General features: G+C 49.1%; 11 protein-coding genes across 13 annotated transcripts; 8 read left to right on the forward strand and 3 right to left on the reverse strand.

Annotated features, from left to right (window-relative positions):
- Window positions 1-1,050: 1,050 nt before the first annotated feature.
- Window positions 1,051-2,947, forward strand: FVEG_06007 (hypothetical protein). The gene is made up of 3 exons (XM_018894227.1): window positions 1,051-1,457; window positions 1,503-2,650; window positions 2,699-2,947. The coding sequence occupies exons 1-3, from the start codon at window positions 1,126-1,128 to the stop codon at window positions 2,851-2,853; spliced, it is 1,635 nt and encodes a 544-aa protein (XP_018751260.1). The 5' UTR covers window positions 1,051-1,125; the 3' UTR covers window positions 2,854-2,947.
- On the reverse strand, window positions 2,608-5,688 carry FVEG_06008 (hypothetical protein). Its single transcript, XM_018894228.1, has 2 exons — window positions 5,326-5,688; window positions 2,608-5,269 (listed from the first exon to the last, which is right to left on the reverse strand). Exon 2 carries the CDS (start codon window positions 4,853-4,855, stop codon window positions 3,887-3,889), a length of 969 nt encoding a protein of 322 aa, XP_018751261.1. The 5' UTR covers window positions 4,856-5,269; window positions 5,326-5,688; the 3' UTR covers window positions 2,608-3,886.
- Window positions 5,689-6,150: 462 nt separating this feature from the next.
- On the reverse strand, window positions 6,151-11,475 carry FVEG_06011 (hypothetical protein). 3 transcript variants are annotated; one of them, XM_018894232.1, is made up of 3 exons: window positions 10,606-11,475; window positions 9,638-10,429; window positions 6,151-9,534 (listed from the first exon to the last, which is right to left on the reverse strand). In XM_018894232.1, exons 2-3 carry the CDS (start codon window positions 9,720-9,722, stop codon window positions 8,747-8,749), a joined length of 873 nt encoding a protein of 290 aa, XP_018751263.1. In that variant the 5' UTR covers window positions 9,723-10,429; window positions 10,606-11,475; the 3' UTR covers window positions 6,151-8,746. The 3 variants fall into 3 exon arrangements, with proteins under 3 accessions (XP_018751263.1, XP_018751264.1, XP_018751262.1); XM_018894233.1 differs by having other exon boundaries at window positions 6,151-10,429; XM_018894231.1 differs by having other exon boundaries at window positions 9,638-11,475.
- On the forward strand, window positions 6,332-7,055 carry FVEG_06009 (hypothetical protein; the record flags this gene model as incomplete). Its single annotated transcript, XM_018894229.1, has 2 exons — window positions 6,332-6,566; window positions 6,622-7,055. The coding sequence occupies 2 exons, from the start codon at window positions 6,332-6,334 to the stop codon at window positions 7,053-7,055; spliced, it is 669 nt and encodes a 222-aa protein (XP_018751265.1).
- Window positions 7,204-7,629, forward strand: FVEG_15790 (hypothetical protein; the record flags this gene model as incomplete). Its single annotated transcript, XM_018904982.1, has 1 exon — window positions 7,204-7,629. The coding sequence occupies one exon, from the start codon at window positions 7,204-7,206 to the stop codon at window positions 7,627-7,629; it is 426 nt and encodes a 141-aa protein (XP_018751266.1).
- Window positions 7,789-8,271, forward strand: FVEG_06010 (hypothetical protein; the record flags this gene model as incomplete). Its single annotated transcript, XM_018894230.1, has 2 exons — window positions 7,789-7,968; window positions 8,017-8,271. The coding sequence occupies 2 exons, from the start codon at window positions 7,789-7,791 to the stop codon at window positions 8,269-8,271; spliced, it is 435 nt and encodes a 144-aa protein (XP_018751267.1).
- Window positions 8,275-8,454, forward strand: FVEG_15791 (hypothetical protein; the record flags this gene model as incomplete). Its single annotated transcript, XM_018904983.1, has 1 exon — window positions 8,275-8,454. One exon carries the CDS (start codon window positions 8,275-8,277, stop codon window positions 8,452-8,454), a length of 180 nt encoding a protein of 59 aa, XP_018751268.1.
- Window positions 11,476-11,689: 214 nt separating the features above from the next.
- On the forward strand, window positions 11,690-14,422 carry FVEG_06012 (hypothetical protein; the record flags this gene model as incomplete). The annotated part of the gene is made up of 1 exon (XM_018894234.1): window positions 11,690-14,422. The coding sequence occupies one exon, from the start codon at window positions 11,690-11,692 to the stop codon at window positions 14,420-14,422; it is 2,733 nt and encodes a 910-aa protein (XP_018751269.1).
- Window positions 14,423-14,959: 537 nt separating this feature from the next.
- Window positions 14,960-15,985, forward strand: FVEG_06013 (hypothetical protein; the record flags this gene model as incomplete). The annotated part of the gene is made up of 1 exon (XM_018894235.1): window positions 14,960-15,985. The coding sequence occupies one exon, from the start codon at window positions 14,960-14,962 to the stop codon at window positions 15,983-15,985; it is 1,026 nt and encodes a 341-aa protein (XP_018751270.1).
- A 1,058-nt stretch (window positions 15,986-17,043) lies between these two features.
- Window positions 17,044-18,635, forward strand: FVEG_06014 (hypothetical protein; the record flags this gene model as incomplete). The annotated part of the gene is made up of 2 exons (XM_018894236.1): window positions 17,044-17,370; window positions 18,159-18,635. The coding sequence occupies 2 exons, from the start codon at window positions 17,044-17,046 to the stop codon at window positions 18,633-18,635; spliced, it is 804 nt and encodes a 267-aa protein (XP_018751271.1).
- A 1,611-nt stretch (window positions 18,636-20,246) lies between these two features.
- FVEG_06015 (microsomal epoxide hydrolase) lies at window positions 20,247-21,689 on the reverse strand. The gene is made up of 3 exons (XM_018894237.1): window positions 21,112-21,689; window positions 20,644-20,997; window positions 20,247-20,586 (listed from the first exon to the last, which is right to left on the reverse strand). The coding sequence occupies exons 1-3, from the start codon at window positions 21,475-21,477 to the stop codon at window positions 20,413-20,415; spliced, it is 894 nt and encodes a 297-aa protein (XP_018751272.1). The 5' UTR covers window positions 21,478-21,689; the 3' UTR covers window positions 20,247-20,412.
- Between the last annotated feature and the right edge of the window lie 610 nt (window positions 21,690-22,299).

Here is a 22,299-nt window from a genome sequence, read left to right on the forward strand (position 1 = left end):
AGTAAGTTCATTTTGACCGAGCCGCCCATGCTACACGAGCTAACTACTACTCAAGGGTGATGATGCCGGTGACCAGCTTGGCCTCCAAACAAGGGGGCGCTAGCCATTGCCCGGCTATCGACATGGTCGATATAATTTGAGTAGGTTCGTTCCGACTGAGCTGTCTCTATAACACGAGCTAACTACTACATGAAGGTGACGATGACACCGGTGAATAGCTGGGCCTCCAATTTAGGAGGCGCCGGTCCCGGGCCATCGACCATCTCACACATGGTCGATGTGCAGAACGGAGGTTCGTTCTGACTGACCTGTCTCTACTACACTAGCTAACTACTATTGCCAACTAGGGTCCCTCGACCTATCCTTCCATCTCGTCTACTCTTGAAGAACACCAGCCCGATCTATCAGCAACAACTGCAGTACAGCCAGCGTCAGACAATATAAAAAAAGGTGCCAAAAACGGGTTCTTCCATTTCAATAAACAACCCAAATCTTCGAACCAGCCTCAACCGCATGTCCACCACCGAAAACAAACCGAGACAAGAGCTCAGGTATTGTCAAGTGAAGTCGATGATTCACTGAATTCTGCAATTCACAAATTCACCTAGGCCATGTGGATGAGACTGGATTGAAGATTTGGGGTGTTGATTGAACAAAAACGGGTTCTTCCATTTCAATAAACAATCCAAGTCTTGAACCAGCCTCAACCGCATACCCACCACCGAAAACAAACAGAGACGGAACGAGACGAAAGCTCAGGTATTGTCGAGAGGCAGTGGCGGATTCATGAATTCTGCAATTCACATTATGTATGCTAGCGAGGTTCTGTCTGTTGGAATAAGCTCTCAGCCACAAGATAATCGGAGGATACCCCCGGGAATAACATCAATCCCACTGATCAACACAAATTTACCCCCGAAAATCCTCAATCAAAAGTTCTTGTCTCAACTTCCTCATCGGGAACACTTTTAGCGGCCGTTATCTTGAACCGGGTCCGGCCTCGGCTTCGGCGCCGATGTCGTGCTAGCTACCGACTCCATCATCATTCACGTCTTTTATTCCCCGCCCGTTTCACCTTACAAATCCTCCCTCGCAAACCTCGACATCTCACCAAATATCTTCAAAATGGTGCGCAAGTCTCTCGCGGTCTTGGCCACTGTAGCTGGAGCTTCAGGCTTCAGTCTCGGTCCTTTTGGATCTCAAAAGCCAATTGGTCAGAGTGAGCATGACTTTAAGTGCGATTTGCCGCCTGTGCTCTCACCTGGAAACGATGGTCTGCCTTCTGCGAATGAACTATTCGACTCGAAAGATGCTTTTAATAAGCAGGTGAAGCGCCATCAAGCGATTGTGCGCGTTCCGTCAATTTGTTATGACGATCTTGGCGATGTTGACAAAGATGAACGTTGGGCGCCGTTTTATGATTTACATGATGTCCTGGCAAAAACATACCCAGCCATGTAAGCCACCAAACTCAATTCACAGACTCTTACTGACAATTTTAGCCATAAGTATTCAAAGTTGGAGAAGATTAACAAATTCGGTCTCGTTTACACATTTACCGGAAGCGACTCTTCACTCAAGCCTTATCTTCTCGCAGCTCATCAAGATGTTGTTCCCGTACCTGACCCATCAACATGGACGCATCCTCCCTTCGACGCTTACTTTGACGGAGAGTGGCTTTGGGGACGTGGAGCATCGGATGATAAGAATAGTCTCACAGCTCTCATGTCAGCCTTCGAGACTTTACTCACCGAGACGAAATGGCAGCCTAAGCGTACTGTGATCTTGGCATTTGGGTTCGATGAGGAGTGCTCTGGGCCCCGAGGTGCTGCCAAGATTGGAGAGTTCTTGACGGAGAGATATGGCGATAACGGCATTCCGTTTATCCTGGATGAGGGTGGTTCGGGAATTCAGCTCATTGACGATACTCTTTACGTTCTTCCCTCGGTGCAGGAGAAGGGTGCTATTGATATCTGGGCTGAACTTCGTGTCAAGGGTGGACACAGTTCTATTCCTTCTCCACACACCGGCATTGGTATCATGGCTGAGATTATTTCTGCTCTCGAGTCCAAGCCCTATGAGCCTGCTATTCTCAAGGGAAGCCCGGTCTACAACCACCTCGTCTGCTTGGCACGTCACTCTCCGGACTCACACACCAAACTCCATGACCTGCTCAAGAAGGATGATCTGGAGAAGCTGAAGGATGAGCTTATTCATCTCGACCCTATGGCCAAATTCACTATTCAAACAACACAAGCCGTTGATATTATTCGCGGTGGTCAGAAGATCAACGCTATGCCAGAAGTTGTTAACCTAGGTGTCAACTACCGTGTGGCGCCTCAAGATAGTCTCGACAAGGTACAAGAGCAATTCGTCAAGAACATTGACGCCGTTGTTCAAAAGTACAACCTCACTTTGAGCGCCTACGAGGATGATGCAAAGTCTCAGAAGGAATCTGGCTTCGACTACGATGGCCATCTCAAGCTCACAGCGATTCGCAACTCAGTCACAACACCTGTATCACCTACCAGTGGCCCGATCTGGGATATCTTCTCTGGTACAATCCAGCACAGCTTTGCTTTCGACGGCGGAAAGGTCGTACCTGTTGGTGAAATCATGACTGGCAACACTGATACGAGACATTACCTCAGTAAGTACATCGTTACACAAAGCGAGAGAATATACTAATAGGTTATAGATCTGTCGCCAAACATTTACCGCTGGACACCGAGTCGACAGCGCGGATCCGAAAACATTCACACGGTCGATGAGAGGATAAGAATTGAGTCGCACATGGACATTGTCAAGTTTTACTACGACCTGATCCGCAACTTTGACGCAGCCGAGTTCTAGACTCCTTCTAGCATAGACACATCATTACATATCTAAACTCAATGGCATGATCTCGCTCCTCAATGGCCCGAAACATACGCTTTTTCTTCACCGTCTTAACTTAGCTCCAGCCCGGGAGCTGCACCAGAGTGACTTTTAGACCCCCACGCTTCTCCACACGAACGCATCGGGCACTTTGTTAGCCATTCTCCACATTCTCCTCTTTGTCTGTCTGCGTTAGCTACTCCGTATGCTACGCTACGTATTTTCTGGGTTCATCTTATGACCTGTTCATGTTGGTTCCCCCTCATGAATGTAATTGCTTGTGATTCTTGGCGTGAGTGTCTTCTCGCTGCCTGTTCAGTTGGTCTGCATGTATATCAGTGCTTCTAAGCATGTTCAAATACCTGATTTGACCTTGCATGGCTGTAGTGTCAAGTACAGGTACACTACAGACTCGGGCTCCCTCCGAGGCCTTCAACACCATTACAAACTCAGCTTCTCTTACTTGCTCTTTCGCGGCTTCAACTCCACATCCAGATCCAACTGCGGGGTTCCCCGCGATTGACAATCCCCATCCAAGTTCCCTCTCAGCATATCCTGTACCTATTGAACAGCCGACACCTCGTGTAAGCATCATCGCCCCAAAGCGGCAATGTCCAGCGTGCTCCTCATCATCTTTGACTCCCCATTGGCTACGCGTAATCGACCACGAGACACATCTTTTTCTTCACCGGCTTCTGCTGCACATGCGTGGGATTATTGAAAAATATGGCCACTTTGCGGGGAAGGGTAGTTTCCATGGGGTAATCAGGCATATTGATGTAGTGTAGGTATATGCTTCCAGCATTAATTGGTATTCATTTTATGTACAGAGAAGAAATTATTGCTACAGAACAGCCTGATATGATTGATGGCTGTGTACAGTAGTGTATGCCCAACGCCACAACACCATCTCCGTGCTTTGCTTCGAAATAACAGGTATCGTCATCAACGTCGTCACCGCCCAATGCAACCTGCTTTTGCTCCCACCGAACCAAAAACATGCTTTTTTTTAGATAGTAACTTCAAGATCCATTACCTCTTGGAACCCTTGTGCAATAGTATCAAGATCCTTCTGAGACGGTGCCACGCAAGGTCGTCTAGGTTCGCCCCCGTACCCTGAAAAGTGTCCCAGCGCTGCCTTGACACCAACGAAGCCAGTCTTGATCGCCGTCCAGTCGGCCTTGGCCACTTTGGCCTGCAGCTGACGGGCTTCTTTCCAGCTCCCTTCCTCTGCGAGCTCTGTGATGCGCACGCAGGCTTTGGGACAGAGGTTGGCGAGGCCTGAGATGGTGCCGTTGGCTCCGACGGCGTGGCCTTGCAGGATGAAGTCTGCGCTGCCGCCTCCGACCCAGAAGCCTTCGGGGCAGTCTGCTGCGATGCGGGCGAGCTTGCCGGTGTTTCCGCATGTGAGCTTGACGCCCACGACGTTGGGGTGCTTGGCGATGCTGAGGATCGTGTCGGATGAGAGGTCTCGACCAGCTGCGGCGCCGGGGAAGTTGTACACCAGAAGAGGAATTGGGCTCTTGTCTGCCACGGCGTAGTAGTGCTGAATGACTAGATCATCGGGGAGAAGTCCGCCGTAGTAGCTGGGAGGCAAAACCAGGGCGTGTGTGGCACCAGCCTTGCCGGCGTCTTCACACAGTTCTGTTGTCTCCCTTGTGCTTTGAGCACCACAGCCTGCGATGAGAGGAACACGGGTACCACTGCCCTCGTGGAAGATTGTATCTCTGGCAACGCGGATGATGGTGGTTCGTTCTGAAGGAGAGAGGTGGGCACATTCTCCGTTGGAGCCGTGGACAACAATACCGGCTACTCCTGACTCGAGAAGCTTGATGATGTGTTTCTCAGTAGCTGAAGCATCGACTTCGTCTTCGGGAGTGAAGAACGCAAGGGTAGGGACGTATACGCCATCGCCGAGGCGCAGCTGAGAAGCCTTGGGGGAGCCCATGGTGGGAGATTCAAGCAATGCCGAAGGCATATGGTATGATATAAGTGTAAAGTATATAAGTGCAAGCAGATTACACGCAGTAAGCAGGCTCTCTTTTATGCAAGTAAAGAACAAGAAAAGCAGTGAGAAGAATGATGAAGAGGCATTGTCAAAGAGGCTGGCGTCAGCTGCTCTTTTATGTCCAACTAAGGACTAGGTATAAGAGTGGCGTCCTCGTCATGAGGTAGCCCACTGCTCAGGCTCAGGCTCAGGCACTTGAGTTCGAGAGAGGCATGGTTCGAAAAGCGTGGGGGTTAGGTCCGGATCCCTGGGTACGTGGTTGAAAAGGCGGGGGAGAGACACGACAAAGGACATGCACTGAGCTCCGGCCGAGAGACTCCGGGCCGAACCGGTGACCTCACACGAGTCAAGAGACATGAAGTGATCGTGGGGGTCTTTTTTCCTCTGCAATTGACGGCTTCAATGGATGAATATGGGACATTTGAGAGGGCATCACTTACACGGAGAGTTACACAAAACGCCACCTTTACGAAATGGAAGCAAATATGTCGAGCATATTGTAAAGGCTGCCATCCATCACAGAGAACCACAGACAGAACACAAAACAGCGATCATCCTCGCAAAAGCAGGTACCGTCCGTTCACAAGTCGTCTGACTATTCCAACCCCCACGTCCAGCCTGTCCAATAGCACCCGCCAATTGCCGTGTAACCTTATAGAGGAATGCTGAAGAGAGCGTGGGGGAGCTGAGAGAAGAGACAACGCTAGGAGGAGATCTTGGGAATTGGGCGTTTTAATTGATGGAATATTCTTTAGGGGGGAGGGCAGCTGATCGTCGTGATCTGATTTTGTTTGGGAGTGAGCGCAACGGGCCACTGCAGACCGTATTCCTCACGTGCACTTGACGTGGGGGGTTTATTCTGTGTTTCTTCCCGATGTTTGTGCTGTTTTGTGTGAATCTGATCTTCAGATGATGGCTGCTGCTATGTGAGATCTATTTATATCTTGTTTATTCCCGGATGTAGGCGTAATTTGGTGGATTGTGTGTGGAGTGGTTGCATTACTGACTGCCGATGCTGGTTCATGACCCTCAAAAACCATCATATAACTGCCGGGATGCACTGGAAATCAAGATCTCTTATCATTTTGTATGAGAAAAGACAAAAATATTGGGATTAGTAACTTAAAACATGGCTTTCGGTAGTCAGATAAGTATTATGGCCTCATGCGGAATTTAATAAATCCGTATTCAGGGGAAATCGGCATTGCTCTTTGTTAGGTACCTTGCCTCACTAGCCAGCCTTCGTTGCAGCAACGAGGCTGTCCACGTCTCAACAAACGGCCATCAACATCAACATCAAATATCAACAGATTCAACAAATAAAGCCAAAGCAGCTCAAAATTCTCTCTCCGGCTTATATGAGCATTTGCCAACAATACAAAGCCGACACAGACTCTGTAGCAACATGGCTGGCCAATACTGCCAAAGCCCACGGCTACGACGCTGATGGTGCAGTTGGCGCCGCCGCTCTCGACACTCTCAAGGAGAGGAAGAAGAGAAAGCGAAACTGAAACGGCAAAGGTCCTAGTAGAGCTAAGAACAAGAAGAAGCAAGAGAAGCAGGACCCTAGCACCAAGAAATATGTCATCAGAGTCAGGGACTTTGAGGCTATGGCTAAACATGTTCAATGCTGTCGAGGTTCCTTTCAAGACTACCATTGCTCTGGAGAGAGGTATCTGGGGTATGCTGAACACATCTGATTATGTTGATGCTAGTGATACTGATACATTTCGCAGTTCGCAGATCCTTCTCTCAAAAACTTACAGAGAGTGGTGCAAGAAGGGATCGTCGCCCTGATGCTTCTCATTCTCACTTCGTAGAAGTCCTGGAGAAGGTCCGCGGCTATCTCAAACCAATCGTGGAAGCTGGTCTTTTCAAACCAGATGATCTCGACAAGAAGCCGGATGTTAAGGCAAACCACCCCGTCAAGGGCATGTTTGACGTCCTCAACGTCTACACTCCTTCTGAGGAATTCCTCAATGCTCCTGACATCACGCCTACTCCTACTGCTGAGCCTGAGACTCAATACACCGTTGAGGAAGAGGTCACCTGGGAAGACGCCTTCTTCGCCTTCGCCGCTCTTCTCCGCGACTATGACTATCTCAGCCAGGAGATTCATTCGCTCTGGGAGAAGTACGCCTGCGGCGCTAGCTCCCAACACAGCATTTGAGCTTGCTCACAGTATGGAAGCGGACATCAAGAAGCTGATGGACAAGTTTGGAGGAACAGCTATCTTCGTACAGCAGTGCTTCGACGTAGCTTGTGAGGCGATGGGCATCTAGAACCCTCCTCGTCTCTGGATATCTTGAGCTCTTCAGATGTATCTCGACATCGTCCAGGGTCTTGGAGAGTCCGCCGGGCGCAGGTATGAGCAGTTCAAGCAGGAGAGTCTGGAGATCCAAAAGGCTCTTGTTGGTCTTCCCAAGACGGCTGAGCGCAGACAAGTCCTTCAGGCCGCGACGCGATGGAATCACGATTCTATCTTCGAGACGAGCAAGGCAAACGTGGAGATGGGCCTGGCGCCTCACGATAGTGAAGAGTCTCCTGAGTTCCACTTCCTTCGTCGGAACCCCATACACTGCGGTCTTTTGATCCATCACATGCGATCTGCGCTGCATTACCATGGCGTCCATACTGCTGCACCCAGCGGTGGTCTGATGGCTACTGCACAGCTCTACCAAGCCCTCCGACAAGAGGGCCGCATTCCCCAAGGACAAGCGTGGGAGGATCTTGAGGAATTTTGAGGATACCAAGGCAACGCGTGCTTCTTTATTGGAAAGCCGCCCATGGATCTCGAGGGCTACTACAAGAACTACTGTCTCTGCCTGGGCACTTCACTCACAAACTGAGCACCGAACAGACGGAGCTCCAAGCCTACTGAGCATAAAGGCAATGCATCAAACATGAAGTTCGATGGCTGGGTGTCCATGCAATTGGACAACCGTGTTCGTGTGGATAATACCCGTGAGCCTTGGACAATTGCTAGTGTTGGAGAACTCTTGACGGAGGGTCGCAAAAAGGCGATGATGGATGGCAAGGGTCATATACAAGGGGACCTGAAGCAAGAGGCTAAGGAGGCCAATGTAAGTCCTGAAAAGCCCTGACAGCAAGCTTTTACTAACAGATCCTAGCTCGCCCAAGTCATCAACAGCGAAGTCCCTCGTATCACCTTCAACTACTTCACCATGCACAACATCGCCTGGTTCCTCCTCACCGATCTCAAGCGCGCCTCCACCGCCGAAGTCGGCCCCGAGTTCCTCAACTACATACCCTCCGAGGACCAGCTCCCCTTTGTAGTAGGTTACGTTTTCTCGACGACCTCGGGGCACGGCTCCGATGTTCGAAAGCCCGGCGTGGGAATGACAGGTTCCTCAACGTGGCCATAAGTCATGGGCGAGTTCTTACACGAGGGTAAAGGGAAGATCATCAAGGAGGCGAGGGAGACAAAGGTTGAGCCGGAGGAAGTCGAGGATGTAGATGTTGATGGGTCCGAGTTATGGGGGCCGAGGAAGTTCAAAGAAGCAGAGGGATCGGGACGGACACTTGGGGGCGATGGCGAGCAATGCTGATGTTGCGGAGCTCATGAAGCTTTTGCAGATGGTGGATTGAACGATGGTTGGAAAGACATGAGCTTGAGTAAGAAAGAATGTGTTGATAGGTATAGTACAAGTACGATATGAACAAAAGCGATGTACGAAAGTTGATATTGAACATACTACCCTAGCATAACTTGCATGTGAGTGACCTGGTGCCTGAATTCCGATGTGTCTCTGACAGAAAGATAAGAAAGTTCTTACGTTACAATACAAATACACTGCCCTCATTGATCAACATCAAGCAATCAAACTATGTCAAACTCGATTAAACACGCCCCCCAAGTCGAGTCTTCCATACCAGATAACCAGCATATCCCAACACACCCGTCAACGCCAACCTCCCCACTCCCGCCAATAAGTTCTGATTCGCCCTCTGCAAAGTCTTCTTCTTCATAACCTTGCTGTTCCTTCTAAACGTCTCACCATCATTGAGATGTGGAAACGGTGCCTCTACCATCTTTCCTGTCTCAGGGTCCTGAACTTCTGGTACCGGAACACCAAGATACTCGCACAGTGGCCCCCAGCCCTCTGTGATGGTATACTCGATATACCGATCCGCTGGAATCCTGTCATGAAATTCTTGATATTGCGCTTTATACCATGCAATTGCCTTTTCCTTATCATTACCATGATCGTATTTCTGAACCAGAGATCTCATCGATTTGCTATACTTTGCCATATACTGCAGATTCGTATCAAGCAAAAAACAATAAATCATAGTGAGTTTAGCCAAGAACCCCTTTGGAGTGGTTATCAAGTAGATGCTATTGAGCACACTCTCATACCACTTCTCAGGGTCTCGATTCATGATAATGACTTTAGCTTCAGGGTACAGCTCCGCTAACTCAGGACCAAAGAACGCAGCGGGAACATCACACACAGCCTGACAATCGCCGAGCAGGTGATCCCAGTCCGCGCGTGTGAATGTCCCCTTATCGGCGTACTTTGCTTCCATGGCACGTACCCATTCAGGGGCGCGGGTGGGATTGTTGAAGAGAGTTTGCATGTGGTAGCAATCGTGGAAACCAAGCTGCCACAGAGCGTTACGAATACCTATTGGTTCTGTTTCAGCTCCATTTTCGGGTAGTAGTCTAGATTACGCGCGTAATTGTTGAGAGGGGGTTTGATAAGCCCCCCTGAGATAGAATAGACGTACTCAACGTTCCTGTGCGATGGACGCCACAGACGATGACGCGCATGGGCACGATGCGATCAGGGATGGTGTACGTGGACGTTGACATTGTGAAAGTTGTCTTCGCGAGATGACGATGTTTCAATGGTGATGCAGGGAGATTATTGATGCCCAGATCTTCAAGGGTAACGAGAGTATCCGTAAGTGATGGCCTAACCTATTTCGCTTCGCGTCAAGTGAACGCGCTTGGGCGTCTGTCTCGGTGAGTTTGACCTGGCCCTGACCGAGCGAGGTGTAGACCCAATGGGACTGAAGCTTGTTTATTGGGGATGCTTATCATGCACTAACCAGATGTGATGTCTAGGGTATGTACTAGTGAAGCGATTGAGAACTCTACAAGAATAGAAACAAGATTATTGATGGTGGTGAAATTATTAGAAACAGGCAGATAATCAATCGGATTTGATATCGTTCGTGTCTAGTCTAGAGGTTTCTAGTCTAGTCTGAGCTTGGCTCTGCTGGCTTTGTTCTCTATCGGCGCTATGATCCGCTGATGGTGGATGCTCCGGACAAGCCGGTATCGGGTGGATCTCAAGATATGCTCCATTAATGGAGCAACATCAAGGTCGAACTTGGAGCCCAAAGAGCCTCTAAACTCTAACATGTGATCACAAGGGTACAAGGAATGTCAAGTTATGGATCAGTGACTCCAACACTGACTCACTATTCAACCATTTATCATTACGCGTCAGAATACGAACCCTCAGTCGACTATGATTGTGAGAGAGGGTAGAGACCGCCTCTGTCAATATGTATCTGCATCTGCACGTCAGTTCGCATGTCTATCACACCAATCAAGGTAACCAAGAGTGTCGATCAACTGCCAGCCCTGCATGGTCAACGTGGAAGGTGATCATCAGTGATTCTCTGGCCTTCTTCAACAGCCAAAAGATGGTGTGAACTAAAAATGAAACCATCTCGGGAATACTGACAATAGTCACCTCAGAGAGCAAAGAGCCTCAATCCAATTCAGAGCCAGTAGCGCCCAACCGACCGGCCCCCCTAACCGATCGCTGCAGGGCTCATCGTCCCCTGAAGCACAGGGCACGTCAAGGTCTCAGCGGCCCGCACGTGGCGGTGGAAGAAGCCCGCTGGAAGCTCTCCCCGTCTAGCTCTGGTCTGCCCTGGTCTGGCTTCTAATATTGTACCGGCAGCCCGGGTGCAGTCAGTAAGGTCCTTGCTTTTTATCTCACGCCCTCCCCGAACGAGTAACCCGAGCGTCTGCTTCTTTTTTTCATGATAACCAAGACACACTTTAACCGGACCAATTGAAGGGCGAGGAGCAGACATGATGAGACAGGTCCAAGACGACAGGTCTGAAAGCGAGGATTGGCCTGCGTGGGTTGAGCAAGGGAAGAAGAGAGGAGAGAAGAGTTTGCTTGGTTTGAAGAGAATTCCAGTGTACAGTGTTAAGTGATTATCATCATGTATGACGAGTGTTTTGGCATTCAATGGGTGTCAGATAAGAAACAATTTTCATGACTCGACGCAAAAACACCAAAAATGATATCGCCAGTACCAATACCAGCTAACAACATACCACGAATGCTATGACGAGCCCTTTATAGGCCGAGAAACCAAGGAATCAAGCACACCATCATCATCATATCCATCAACTTATATAGCATCATCACAGACTTGATCAGTGAACGGACTAAACCTGGCTTGTCCCATCTCGGGCTTGCTCTCGGCGACCCACAGTCCTTATCACGCAAGTTTGCCGCCCCCGTAGCCACAACAATACACCACGACCACCTACAGAGGGAAAAAACTATACAGGCCCAGTTTTGTGTTTCTTGTTCTCGCCCCGGAGCGAGAGTATACAACAGACACAGACACAGGCACAGGCACAGAATAAGTAGTATGTAAATCGTGCCCCCCTTGATCGACAACATGATCAATCCTCCAAACTCAGTTTTGCCCTCGAGGGGCCCAGTCCTTTAAACCTCGCCTTTCCCCCCCAAATTTCCAGACCCGATATTTTTTATCATCATAAAAAATATTCATTCGTTAGTTATGCTATCTGAACAGAATGATAGTGGGAGTGGGAGCGGCAGCGGTGGGAGACCTAGTCTGGTGCACACTCCCCTCCGTAGGGAGAAGAAGCGAGTAGGTTTCCACTCCAGCAAAGAATCCTCTGGAGAGAGCAGCGACTCAACAACTCGCCCGCAACAAACGCAAACACGACAGCAGCAGAAAAACGAAGGCGTCTTCTCGCCAGCTGGTTCACCGAAACTAGCCCCTGGGGAATTACCCCCCAACGCACCAGATGCTTACGAACTAAGCCTTGCTCTCACAAAGATCCTCTCCGCTGAGCAGGAGAAGAAACGACAGGTCCAGGGTCTCGCGCCAGATACCCCGGATGTAGTAGGACCAAAGAGACCGCGACCTGCGCTCAGGAGAAATACGAGCTATGATGATCCTAATGAGCGGGAGAAGGCGGACCAGGCGGAGTCGAGGACCACGGAGAGACAGTACCGATCTATGGCTGATGCACGACAGAGAGCTGATCGGTTAGCTGTCTCGTTGGGGAGTTACTCTGCCCCTGGATCACGACGAGGATCGCTTGATCTTGAGGAAGTCCCCTCGTTTAAGCCGCTGATCGAGGACTATGATAATCCCAAGATTTCACCGCCGGCTGGGTCAAACACCATTGAAGATGCAGGAGGATACTTTGGTCTTCGACAGAGAATAGCAAACTCTGATCGCTTTCAGCATCACGCTGCGGCTGAGAATCTAGTTAGGTCTCATACCCGCAAGGGAAAACGGGATCTATTCACACAGCATCCCAACGGTGGACCGACTTCTGGAACTGCTACACCTGTTCTTCAACAAGCTTACGCCCACGACTACGTCCCCCGACCGGACCAATACCGCGGCGGTATTCTCTCGTCACTGCTGAAGCTGTATCACGATGATAGAGCACCAGGTAGCGGTATGAACACCCCCAAGGATCCGGGTACACCACTCATGTCGCCGCGTAACTCACCACCTGTATCCCGCCCCGGCTCATCCAACGGAACGCCTCCTATCCGATCACCACCTCGCTCACGACCGACGAGCGGGTTGTTCAATTACCACAAGAACAGGAACTCGACGTCTTCGCTTGCACTCACGGAATTGATGAAGTCCTCTTCCATGTTTGCGGCGCCAGCTTCAGCGAATATCTCTGATAAATGGGCTGAGAAGATAAAGCAACAACCGCCACCCCCGAAGAAGCGTGATAAGGCGAGGATTACTATTCATATTGCGGGTATTATCCAACGACATCGGTATCTGCTCAAGTTGTGTAGGGCTCTTATGATGTATGGTGCGCCTACACATCGGTTGGAAGAGTACATGACAATGTCATCTCGTGTCCTCGAGATTGAAGCTCAGTTCTTGTATCTCCCTGGATGCATGATTATCAGCTTTGATGATAGCACTACGCATACCACTGAGGTTAAGCTCGTTCGTGTACCGCAGGGTATTGACCTCGGTCGTCTTCGAGACGTACACAACATTTACAAAGAAGTTGTCCATGACAAGATCGGGGTTGAAGAAGCGACGAAACGACTTGACGATGTCAACGCGCGGAAGGATAAATACAACGTCTGGATTCGGGTGTTCTTATACGGCGTCGCTTCAGCTTGTGTTGCGCCCTTTGCTTTCCAGGGCCGGTTCATCGATTTACCTATTGCCTTCTTTCTCGGATGTATCGTCGGTATTCTTCAACTCGTCTTGGCGCCTAGCAATGAACTATACGCCCACGTCTTTGAAGTTTCGGCCGCCCTTATCACGTCGTTCTTCGCTCGAGCATTCGGTTCTATCCAAAACGGCAAACTCTTCTGTTTCAGTGCACTAGCACAGAGTAGTATTGCCCTAATTCTCCCAGGGTACATGGTCCTCTGTAGTTCTCTCGAGCTTCAAAGCCATAACCTCGTCGCCGGTAGTGTACGCATGGTGCACGCTCTCATCTACACTCTCTTCCTCGGATACGGTATCACTATCGGTGCTTCGCTCTACGGCATGATCGACAGTAACGCAACGAGTCGCTCGACCTGCGATAACCCCCTTGGACGGGAATGGTACTTCCTCTTCGTCCCTGGATTCACCATGTGTCTCTGTCTCATCAACCAAGCCAAGTGGAAGCAAACTCCTGTTATGGTCGGGATGGCTTTAGCTGGATGGTCGGTCAACAGTTACTGCGCTGAGTACTTTGGAGGAAACGGGCAAATCTCCAATATGCTGGGTGCTTTGACGATTGGTATTCTCGCGAACTTGTACTCGAGAATGGGTCGACATATCGAGAATGGTTACCTGGACTTTGTCGACTGGTGGAAGCTCAGGGTTCGACCACGATATACCAAGAAGAAAATCGACTCGGACTCGTGGTCCCTCCCTACCCTCAACGACCCCGAGTCTCGACCTGGAACACCAGAGAAACATCACGAGCCCGAGAAGAAGCCCCGCAAGGTCGGATACAGTCTCGCAGCTGCAGCTATGCTTCCAGCGATTTTCGTGCAAGTTCCCTCTGGTTTAGCAGCGGGAGGTTCTCTGTTAGCCAGCATCACTATGGCCGACGAGATTACCAAGAACGGAACAAAGGTAGCATCCGACATGAACACAATGGGCAATCTTGAAGGAACTGCGTTCAACGTCTTGTTCAAGGTCATCCAAGTCGCCATTGGTATCAGTGTTGGTTTGTTCATGAGTGCACTGATCGTCTACCCCTTGGGTAAGAGACGAAGTGGACTGTTCAGTTTCTAAGCTGAGCACACATTCATTCTTATACTGCATTTCATAATATGCGTCAGGATGGCTTATTACAGCGGATATACAAAAGCAACAAGAGAAATTTCTCGGAGTTATTGTTTTCTTTGTTATTGGGATTGTTATTAGGATTGGGATTGGGATTGAAGCGACTGGCGCAAAGCAAGCGATGGGTTTCCTTTTTATAAACATACACAGATACAGAACTATAGATACGGAACGGTAATGACCGGGATGAACAGGATGGGATATACAGCGCTGATACAATTAATATTTTTTTTTCTGCTGAGAAATTGTCTATTTTTGACTCTGTAAAACACGTCGTGTTGCACAAATTGGAAACACATGGAACTTGAAGTCTCGATCTCGATCCTCAACTGACAATACAGTGACGTCAGCCTCCCCCAACCACTCACTCATTCCACCATCTTCACTTGACTGACTACCCTCCATCAACAGCTTCTCGAACAACACACAAAAATTCTAGCCTCAAAATTGGCCAAAACCTTCTTCACTCCATCAAAAACCGCAGGCATGAAGATCCGTTCATCCCGCATCTCAGTCTCTATCGCAAAAGCTATATGCCAACGCCACGGCAAGTCAAAGAAGGGCATCATCAAGACCATAATCGCCTTCTTCCGCCTCTTTCGTCTGCTCCTAAAGCGCTATCGCTCAATCGACTTTCTTGCTCTGCGCAAAGAGGTCTGGCAGATTAGTGAGGATGAATACCATGAGTCTTTTCAGACAGATGGGGAAGAGAATGCTGAGCTTGTACCTATTGGTGATCTAGGGTACAGTGGTTCTACTTTCTTCACGACGGCGAATGAGAAGTTTCTCATCAAATCGCTGCCAAGACGCTTTGAGCATGATTTCTTTGTCAAGGAGTTGTTGGATCCGTATATTGGTCATATGAAGTTTCAACCGCACAGTTTGCTCGTCAGGATCACGGATCTGGTGGTCTCCTCGCAGGCGAGTATTGGTGGTATGATTGGTGCAGCGCCGACACATCACATTGTCACGGAGAATCTACTCTACGGAAAGCCAAAGGGTGAAGAAGGAAAGAAGTGGGAGACGTACGACCTCAAGCCCAACGACTACTTCTTCCCAGAGCGAGACATCGCAGACGGCGCTCTTGTTCCAGATAGCGTTATAGAGCGCCTCGTCGACGAATTCCCCGACAAAGTCCGTGTAACACACCAAGCCAAACAGGAGCTTATATCTCTCCTCTTCGCAGACTCTGCCCTTCTCGCCTCACGCAACGCAGTGGACTACTCCCTCTTTTTGGTACGATACCCTCAAGGCATGGAAGTTCCAGTTGTGGAATCTGATGCCGGACGCTGGCGAAGGGGTGTTGATGATGTGGATGGGAAGTGGACGTATCGATGTGTTGTGCTGGACTTTTTCTGGGCGAAGCATGCTTTTCAGGCGAGGGCGTTGACCAAGATTGTCAAGATTTTCAACAAGGTTGCGCATAAGGGACCGATGAGCATCACGGCGGATCCGGAGGAGTATAGGGAGAGGTTTATGAAGATGGTGGATGAGATGGTTGTCGAGGGGTAGGAATGCGGTATTGCTTGATGGTTTGTTATTTGCTCATGGGTTATGGGTTATGAAAAGCATGGAGTCGGAAGGGATTGCTTTGTTTCTTGATGATACCACTTGTCCCTCATGGTGGACAGGGTCCTTTTTACGAATAATGGTTAATGCTCTCAGTTATCGCATATCGAAAAAGATCAATGGAATTCTTTGCGGTTAATCCGTGCTTGATCATCCGTGTTCTAAAAAAACAGTTGAAGGGTGATAGCCTCAGTTGTCTGGTCCCTGATTGACACTATTCCCAAACTATTTTAGTTTTGCTTGACACTCGACTTGTTGACTTGGCCAAACATCGACTTCATATCATGAATGTCTCAGATATAATTGATAATAGAATACAACTATGTACGACAGAACAGTACGAGCGAGAAATCTGTAGATAGAGGACATGTTCAGTTGTTGTTCTGGACGGTCACCACCAAAACTCTATCCTGAAACTTGACTATAGCTCACCCGAGATTAAATTAACTACAACTTCCCCAGCCCCTCAAACTCTCACAAACACCAATCACCCTCCTCAACGCTCACAACCGTCGATCGATATGACCTACTACTGCATAGACTGCGACAAACTCTTCTACGCTGGTAGAAAAGCTCGCGACCAACATTGTCAAGCGACAGGCCACGCCTCATCAGCATTTGAGTGCGATAGCTGTAGTGACTGCTTCGACGACGAGTATGATCATCGTCAGCACATGAACCTTGAACAATGTTGGCGTCGAAATGCACCTGAGTGTCATTTGTGCGGCGATAAGGCTGTGACGTAGGCTGAGATTAGGGAGCATGAGATTGAGAGTCATTTCCACTGCGCGGACTGCAACCGTCAGTTCATGAACGCCAATTTCGTTCGGATGGTAAGTTCATATCCAACATTAAACAGAGAGGTTGCTAACTCTGTTCAGCATTTAAACTCCAAGCTTCATCGCGTAGCAGCAGTGAAATGCCCCTTCTGCAGAGCAACCTGCAACACAGCAACAGGTCTATCCCACCATCTAGAACGAGGTTCATGTCCTCGCGTCCCCATGGACCGCAGAAAGCTCTACCGCTACATCAAGAACCGCGACCGACGCAGTATCATCACGAACAGAGAGCTAGCATGGCACGGCGAGAAGACGTACGTCATCAACCCAACTGCAGCGTGGAACCCCTGGTCCAAAGCGCTCGAGTGCTATCTATGCCACAAACTTCACACAACCCTTTTTGGCTTGAAGAAGCATCTTGAGTCGCCGAGACATCAGCAGAGTTTGTATCATTGTGTGAAGAGGTCGTGTGGGAAGGAGTTCAAGACGTTGGCTGCGCTGATAAATCATCTTGAGAGTGAGAGTTGTAGGATTATGCGGTTTCAGCAGGTGCAGAAGAGTATTGCTACTATTATTGATACGTATACGATGATAGCTTTGCCATGGGGGGGGGGGGGTTGTTGTATCTTGTGTCTTCTGCTTTGGCCTGGGTAATCGGCAGTACGCGGGAAGACACTGGTCATTGATCTGAGGTCGGTTTAGAATGTCATGCTGTATCAGTTGTATGCCTTAGGTAATAATACGTGTCTAAGGTATCTAACATGAGACTAGCTAGACTCCCGTCTGCTGAACTGCACTGGGAATTACTGAACACAACACCCAATACTACAGCAAGCCTTGGGAACATCGGACGAGACACATCCCTAAGTCCACCCATCAAGTTATTCTTGCCAATATTTTCTCAATTTCCCCGCCACGCAAACCGTTTCCTGGTGCATACTCCTCTCCTCCGCTCCTCTCGACACCCATCTTTCGTCGTCCGCCCAGTATCATCTTCCAAACTTTACCTTCATTTCCGCAAACAGACACTCAAAACCGTCTTACCGACTAGCCAAAGCGAATATGTACTCGTGTGGAACTTGTTAGCGACAGTTCCCCACGGGACGATTCTCCCGAGACCAACACTGCGAGGCTCTGGGCCACATTCCGCCATACTGGGAATGTATCGGTTGTGGAAGCGGCTTCCGTGGGTATTCAGAGTTGAGATCTCATCAAGCATTCTTGTGTGCCTATTACTCTCCTTGTTCTCACTATCAGGGATCCTCAGGCTCCCGTGTCCCTAACCAGGTTTGTTTACCGCAGGCCAACTAGACATCCACAACTACTGACCTGAGTAGCAGTCTAACGCCATACAGCAGGGACAGAACCATTCCAGCGTGCCAGGCTACCAGAGAGACTTCACATGCCCCTTCTTCCCGGCGCAGCTCAATGCTGCCAGTGGCGTTATCCACCATCTTGAGCAAGCTGCTTGCCCCAATGCACCTCTGAACCGCGACCCTCACCCCCAGCAAGTCAGACACCAAGATCCTCCTGGCTCCATGAGCAACAGACTCATCATCTGGAAGGAGACAGTAACCTATCAAGCAACAGCTCTCGCCTTCAACGCTCGCTATGGACGATACCAGTGCTCCCTCTGCGGTGACACCTTCAGACAGCTCTCAAGTCTGAACCAGCATCTGGCCTCTCCTCGCCACCAGCAGGATCTGTACCACTGCCCTAACAGAGGGTGCCACAGAGTGTCCACCACTCTAGCTGGAGTGATCAACCACCTGGAGCGCGGGTCACGCGGCTTCCTTCGTTTCGATGCTTTTTAGTATAGTATTCGTGGCTCCTTCTCTTCGGGTGTATGGATTGCGTTCTAAAGGACAGCCGGCTGTAACAATGTCCGGGGGACGAGAATTGTATCTTGTACGAATAGAGTGACGAGCATAAGGAGAAAACTGTTATTATGTCTTACGGGAGGATGAGTGAATGATGTGACTGAATGATTGATTACGTGACAACCTGCGTGTTATTGATAATTCCCTTGGTATAACTTTACATGATAGTTCCATCATTGATGATATCCCGTTCCAAAATGTTGATGGTTGGACCACGAATAAGAACTTGAGTCCAAGTTGTATCTCCTTCATCTCCCTATTCTGTACCATGACGTAGTGAAAGACAATCCTGGCCAGGCAAAAGCTATAGCAGTAGGCAATTTAGATACAATATCTCAGTAGGTACAGAATTTAATCTCAGACAAGACATAAGACTCAGCTTGCTAGCAAGTAAGGCTTATGTTTTATTTTATACAAACAGGGGGACTATAAAGATTTTATTAGTGAGAGTATAGACTCAGAATGGCAAAGATATATCTCAAATCATCAGACATAGAATAACAAGGTTATAAGTCAAAAGGGAAATAACCCAGGATAAGAGCTGAGGTTCCTAAATTATTAGCTGAGTGAAATTAAGAAGGGTTTTGTTAAGCATATTGCCGAACAATCTTCATCAGCAGAGTCAGCAAGGAGGTTCATCTGCTGATTGTACACTAGTTTTCACAAATACGGGTTTCATTTTTGCTTCATTTTTGTTCCCGACATTTCTTTTGTTGTTACCTGGTGCACTGACTCGCTGAAGCAATTGGCCCTACCACTCACTGTCGAGAAAAGCAATATAAGCAATTATAATACTACTTCAAGTTACATCAAAACTGAGGCTGCCATTTTATATACTAAATAGGTATGATGCTGTGGCAATAGGCAACGAAAAGCTAGCGGCTGACAATGATCTGCAGCCACCACCAACTGACTCGTACCGATGTCGCCGATATGAAGGGTAAACCATCCGCGGAACCTGAATAGTGCCCGCCAAAGTCCTCGGATGATATTAAGGCTGTGGATTCACATATAACCAGAGCCATTCAAGCGTGAATTCATAGGCTGGACGGAAGTCTTGAGACTCATCCGCGCGTTTAGTCTGACAGACTATCAAAATAGGACTTGGACCAAGACTTGAGGCTCATCGGACCTTTTGATGCGACTGAAGGGTTACATCGATGGCTTGGCCTTTTATCTAACCGACGATTGATAGCTCAGGGCCCGCCGAAGAGAAATTTTATTATTTCCGTGCTTGGCCGGTGGTCAACTTCTTAACCATAAGCAGTTACTCTGCTATATTAGAGCCATCCTCGGTTACTCAGATAACAAAATACGATACTGAGACAAATGACCTTTGCTCACGGGACTTGTTCCCTGTTTCAACCATGAACCATTGACAAATCAGAGAGACCTCAATACGACGTCCATCGGAAAATTCTTCTCGTAAGCTTCAGCCTCAATACGTTCTCTTGTCAGGAACTCGAACGATATTTGATGGAGCCACTAACTAACTCATACATAGTTCGACGCCGTCCCGCCCGTTGGGTAAACCCTAGTGCCCGGCCCCATACTCGTCGGGAAACTTGTTAAACCCGTGTCCGGGGATGATTTTGTTGAAAGAACCAACAGCCAAATGAGAGTAACAGTGGAGGATGTTGGGGGGGGGAAAACCCTGGGTCATAGCAGCAGATATCAATTCATCAAGAGCTATGTTCTATCCTATCTTATCTTAAGCATACTTGTTCACCATCTTGAGAATGGCCTCGTTAATCTCCTTGGGGTTAGTAGCGCTCAGGTAATGACCACCACCCTCGACAAAGTCAAGCGTAGCCTCAGGGCTAGAAGTGAAGAGCTTGATATGCTCAGCAGGAACAGTCGTGCCAAACACAGGATCGGCAGTGCCCTAACAACACAATGATTAGTCTCCGCTTAACCCAGTGGAGGTCACTTTATCACTCACCTGAAGCCAGTAAACGGGGCACTTGACGTCTCGCAAGCGGAGAAGCAGACCATCCCTCTCAAAGAGGTTGACAACGGCGATCCGCAGCTTCTTTCGGCCCTCGTCTCCGCGATAGACCTGCTTGAGCGTCTCGTCCCAGAACGCCAGCGTTTCAGGAGACGGGTTGCTTCCGAAGCCTACCGACGAGACAAGACCGCGCCAAACGTCATCGACGACAAAGTCAGGCGTGGGCGTATTGCTGTGCCAGCTCTCGTAGAAGGGGCCAAGCTGAGTCTTGGGGTCCCAGCAGCCTTTCTCGCGAGACTCTGCGGACTCGTAGTCCATGGACGTGCCAAGCGGGAGAAGGCCAAGGATCTGTTGTAGTGGAACGGGTGTGTGTAAGTCAGGGGGGCTTTAACGTAACCGGGTATGACAAAAGGCCACTACCGAAGTAGTGGACTTGTACTTTCTTGAGAGGAAGCAACGTACCTTTTCAGGGGCTAGAAGAGCCATGCGAACGACGATCCAGCCGCCAGCGCTTGTTCCCAGGGCGAAAGCCTTGTCGACGCCAAGAGCTTCCATGACCTGGAGGTTCATGATGGCTGAGTCCCAGTAGGTGAAGTGCTCTGACTTTGAGCTTGTGGCGCCATGGCCGAGGGGTTCGATGGCGAGAAGGTTGATCTTGCCAGTGAGCTCCTGAGCAGAGAACTGTGCTTCAAAGAGAGATGATGTGGTGCACATGGAGTTGACGAGCACAAGGGTAGGTTTGCTAGAGTCGATGCCAGAGCCCGAGACACGATAGCCGGCATCGATGCCTCCGAGGTGGGGAACCTTGATAGTAGATTTGGCAGCCATTGTTGCAAAAAGATGATAAGTTACGGCACAGTGTTATTGTTCCTGGTGTGATGAATGGAAAAGGTATGGAGGTAGATTTCTTGGTATGCTTCCGAAAGAAGAGCTAGAGAACTGGGCTATGCTATGTACTCCTCACGACAACCCACCGATGGAAACGTGTGTTGTACCTAGCGACGATCAGGGGGCTAGGACATGCGCAGAATTGAGTCGGTGGCCAGACCTTGATCCGCAAGGGGATACTTCTCCGTGCGATGGGCGGCGCCGTTCCGCATGGAGAAAGAGTCTAAGAAGAGTCTACTGTGATCAGACATTCAGAGCGTTTAGAAAACGGGCCGGACCGTCGAGGTTATTCTGCTGTGTAGTCTTTCACCAACAACTAAAAATGCATGTTGGTTCAAGAGATCACATACTTTGACGCGCGGAATCACTCTGCAGGTCTTGGTTCGTTTCACACGTTTTTTATCCTCGGCATTCCCCACATTCTGAAACTCATTGGTGAAGAAATACATTAGAGTGTTGACAGGCACAGGGATTAAAAAAACCACCGACGCCACGGCGCAGCAACGACTATTCCCGAGACAAAACGACATGAAAAGTTCTTGTGCATATGATGCATCAGAAGTCGTGCGTGTTCCTGAATCAGTCAGTCCCCTGTAGGAAGATAGGAAGAATACTACCCTATGAGCAAATATCTATCCAAATATCGTGTAAGCTCGCCACTGCGTGATCGGCCAGTCGGCTCACTTACATAAACCCCTGTCAGTTTTATATCCGAGCTGAAGCATGACTCTGCATGAAAGGATGTATCATGAAGAGAATGAT

This window comes from Fusarium verticillioides, chromosome 2, assembly GCF_000149555.1.
Source record: "Fusarium verticillioides 7600 chromosome 2, whole genome shotgun sequence".
NCBI classification, from domain to species: domain Eukaryota; kingdom Fungi; phylum Ascomycota; class Sordariomycetes; order Hypocreales; family Nectriaceae; genus Fusarium; species Fusarium verticillioides.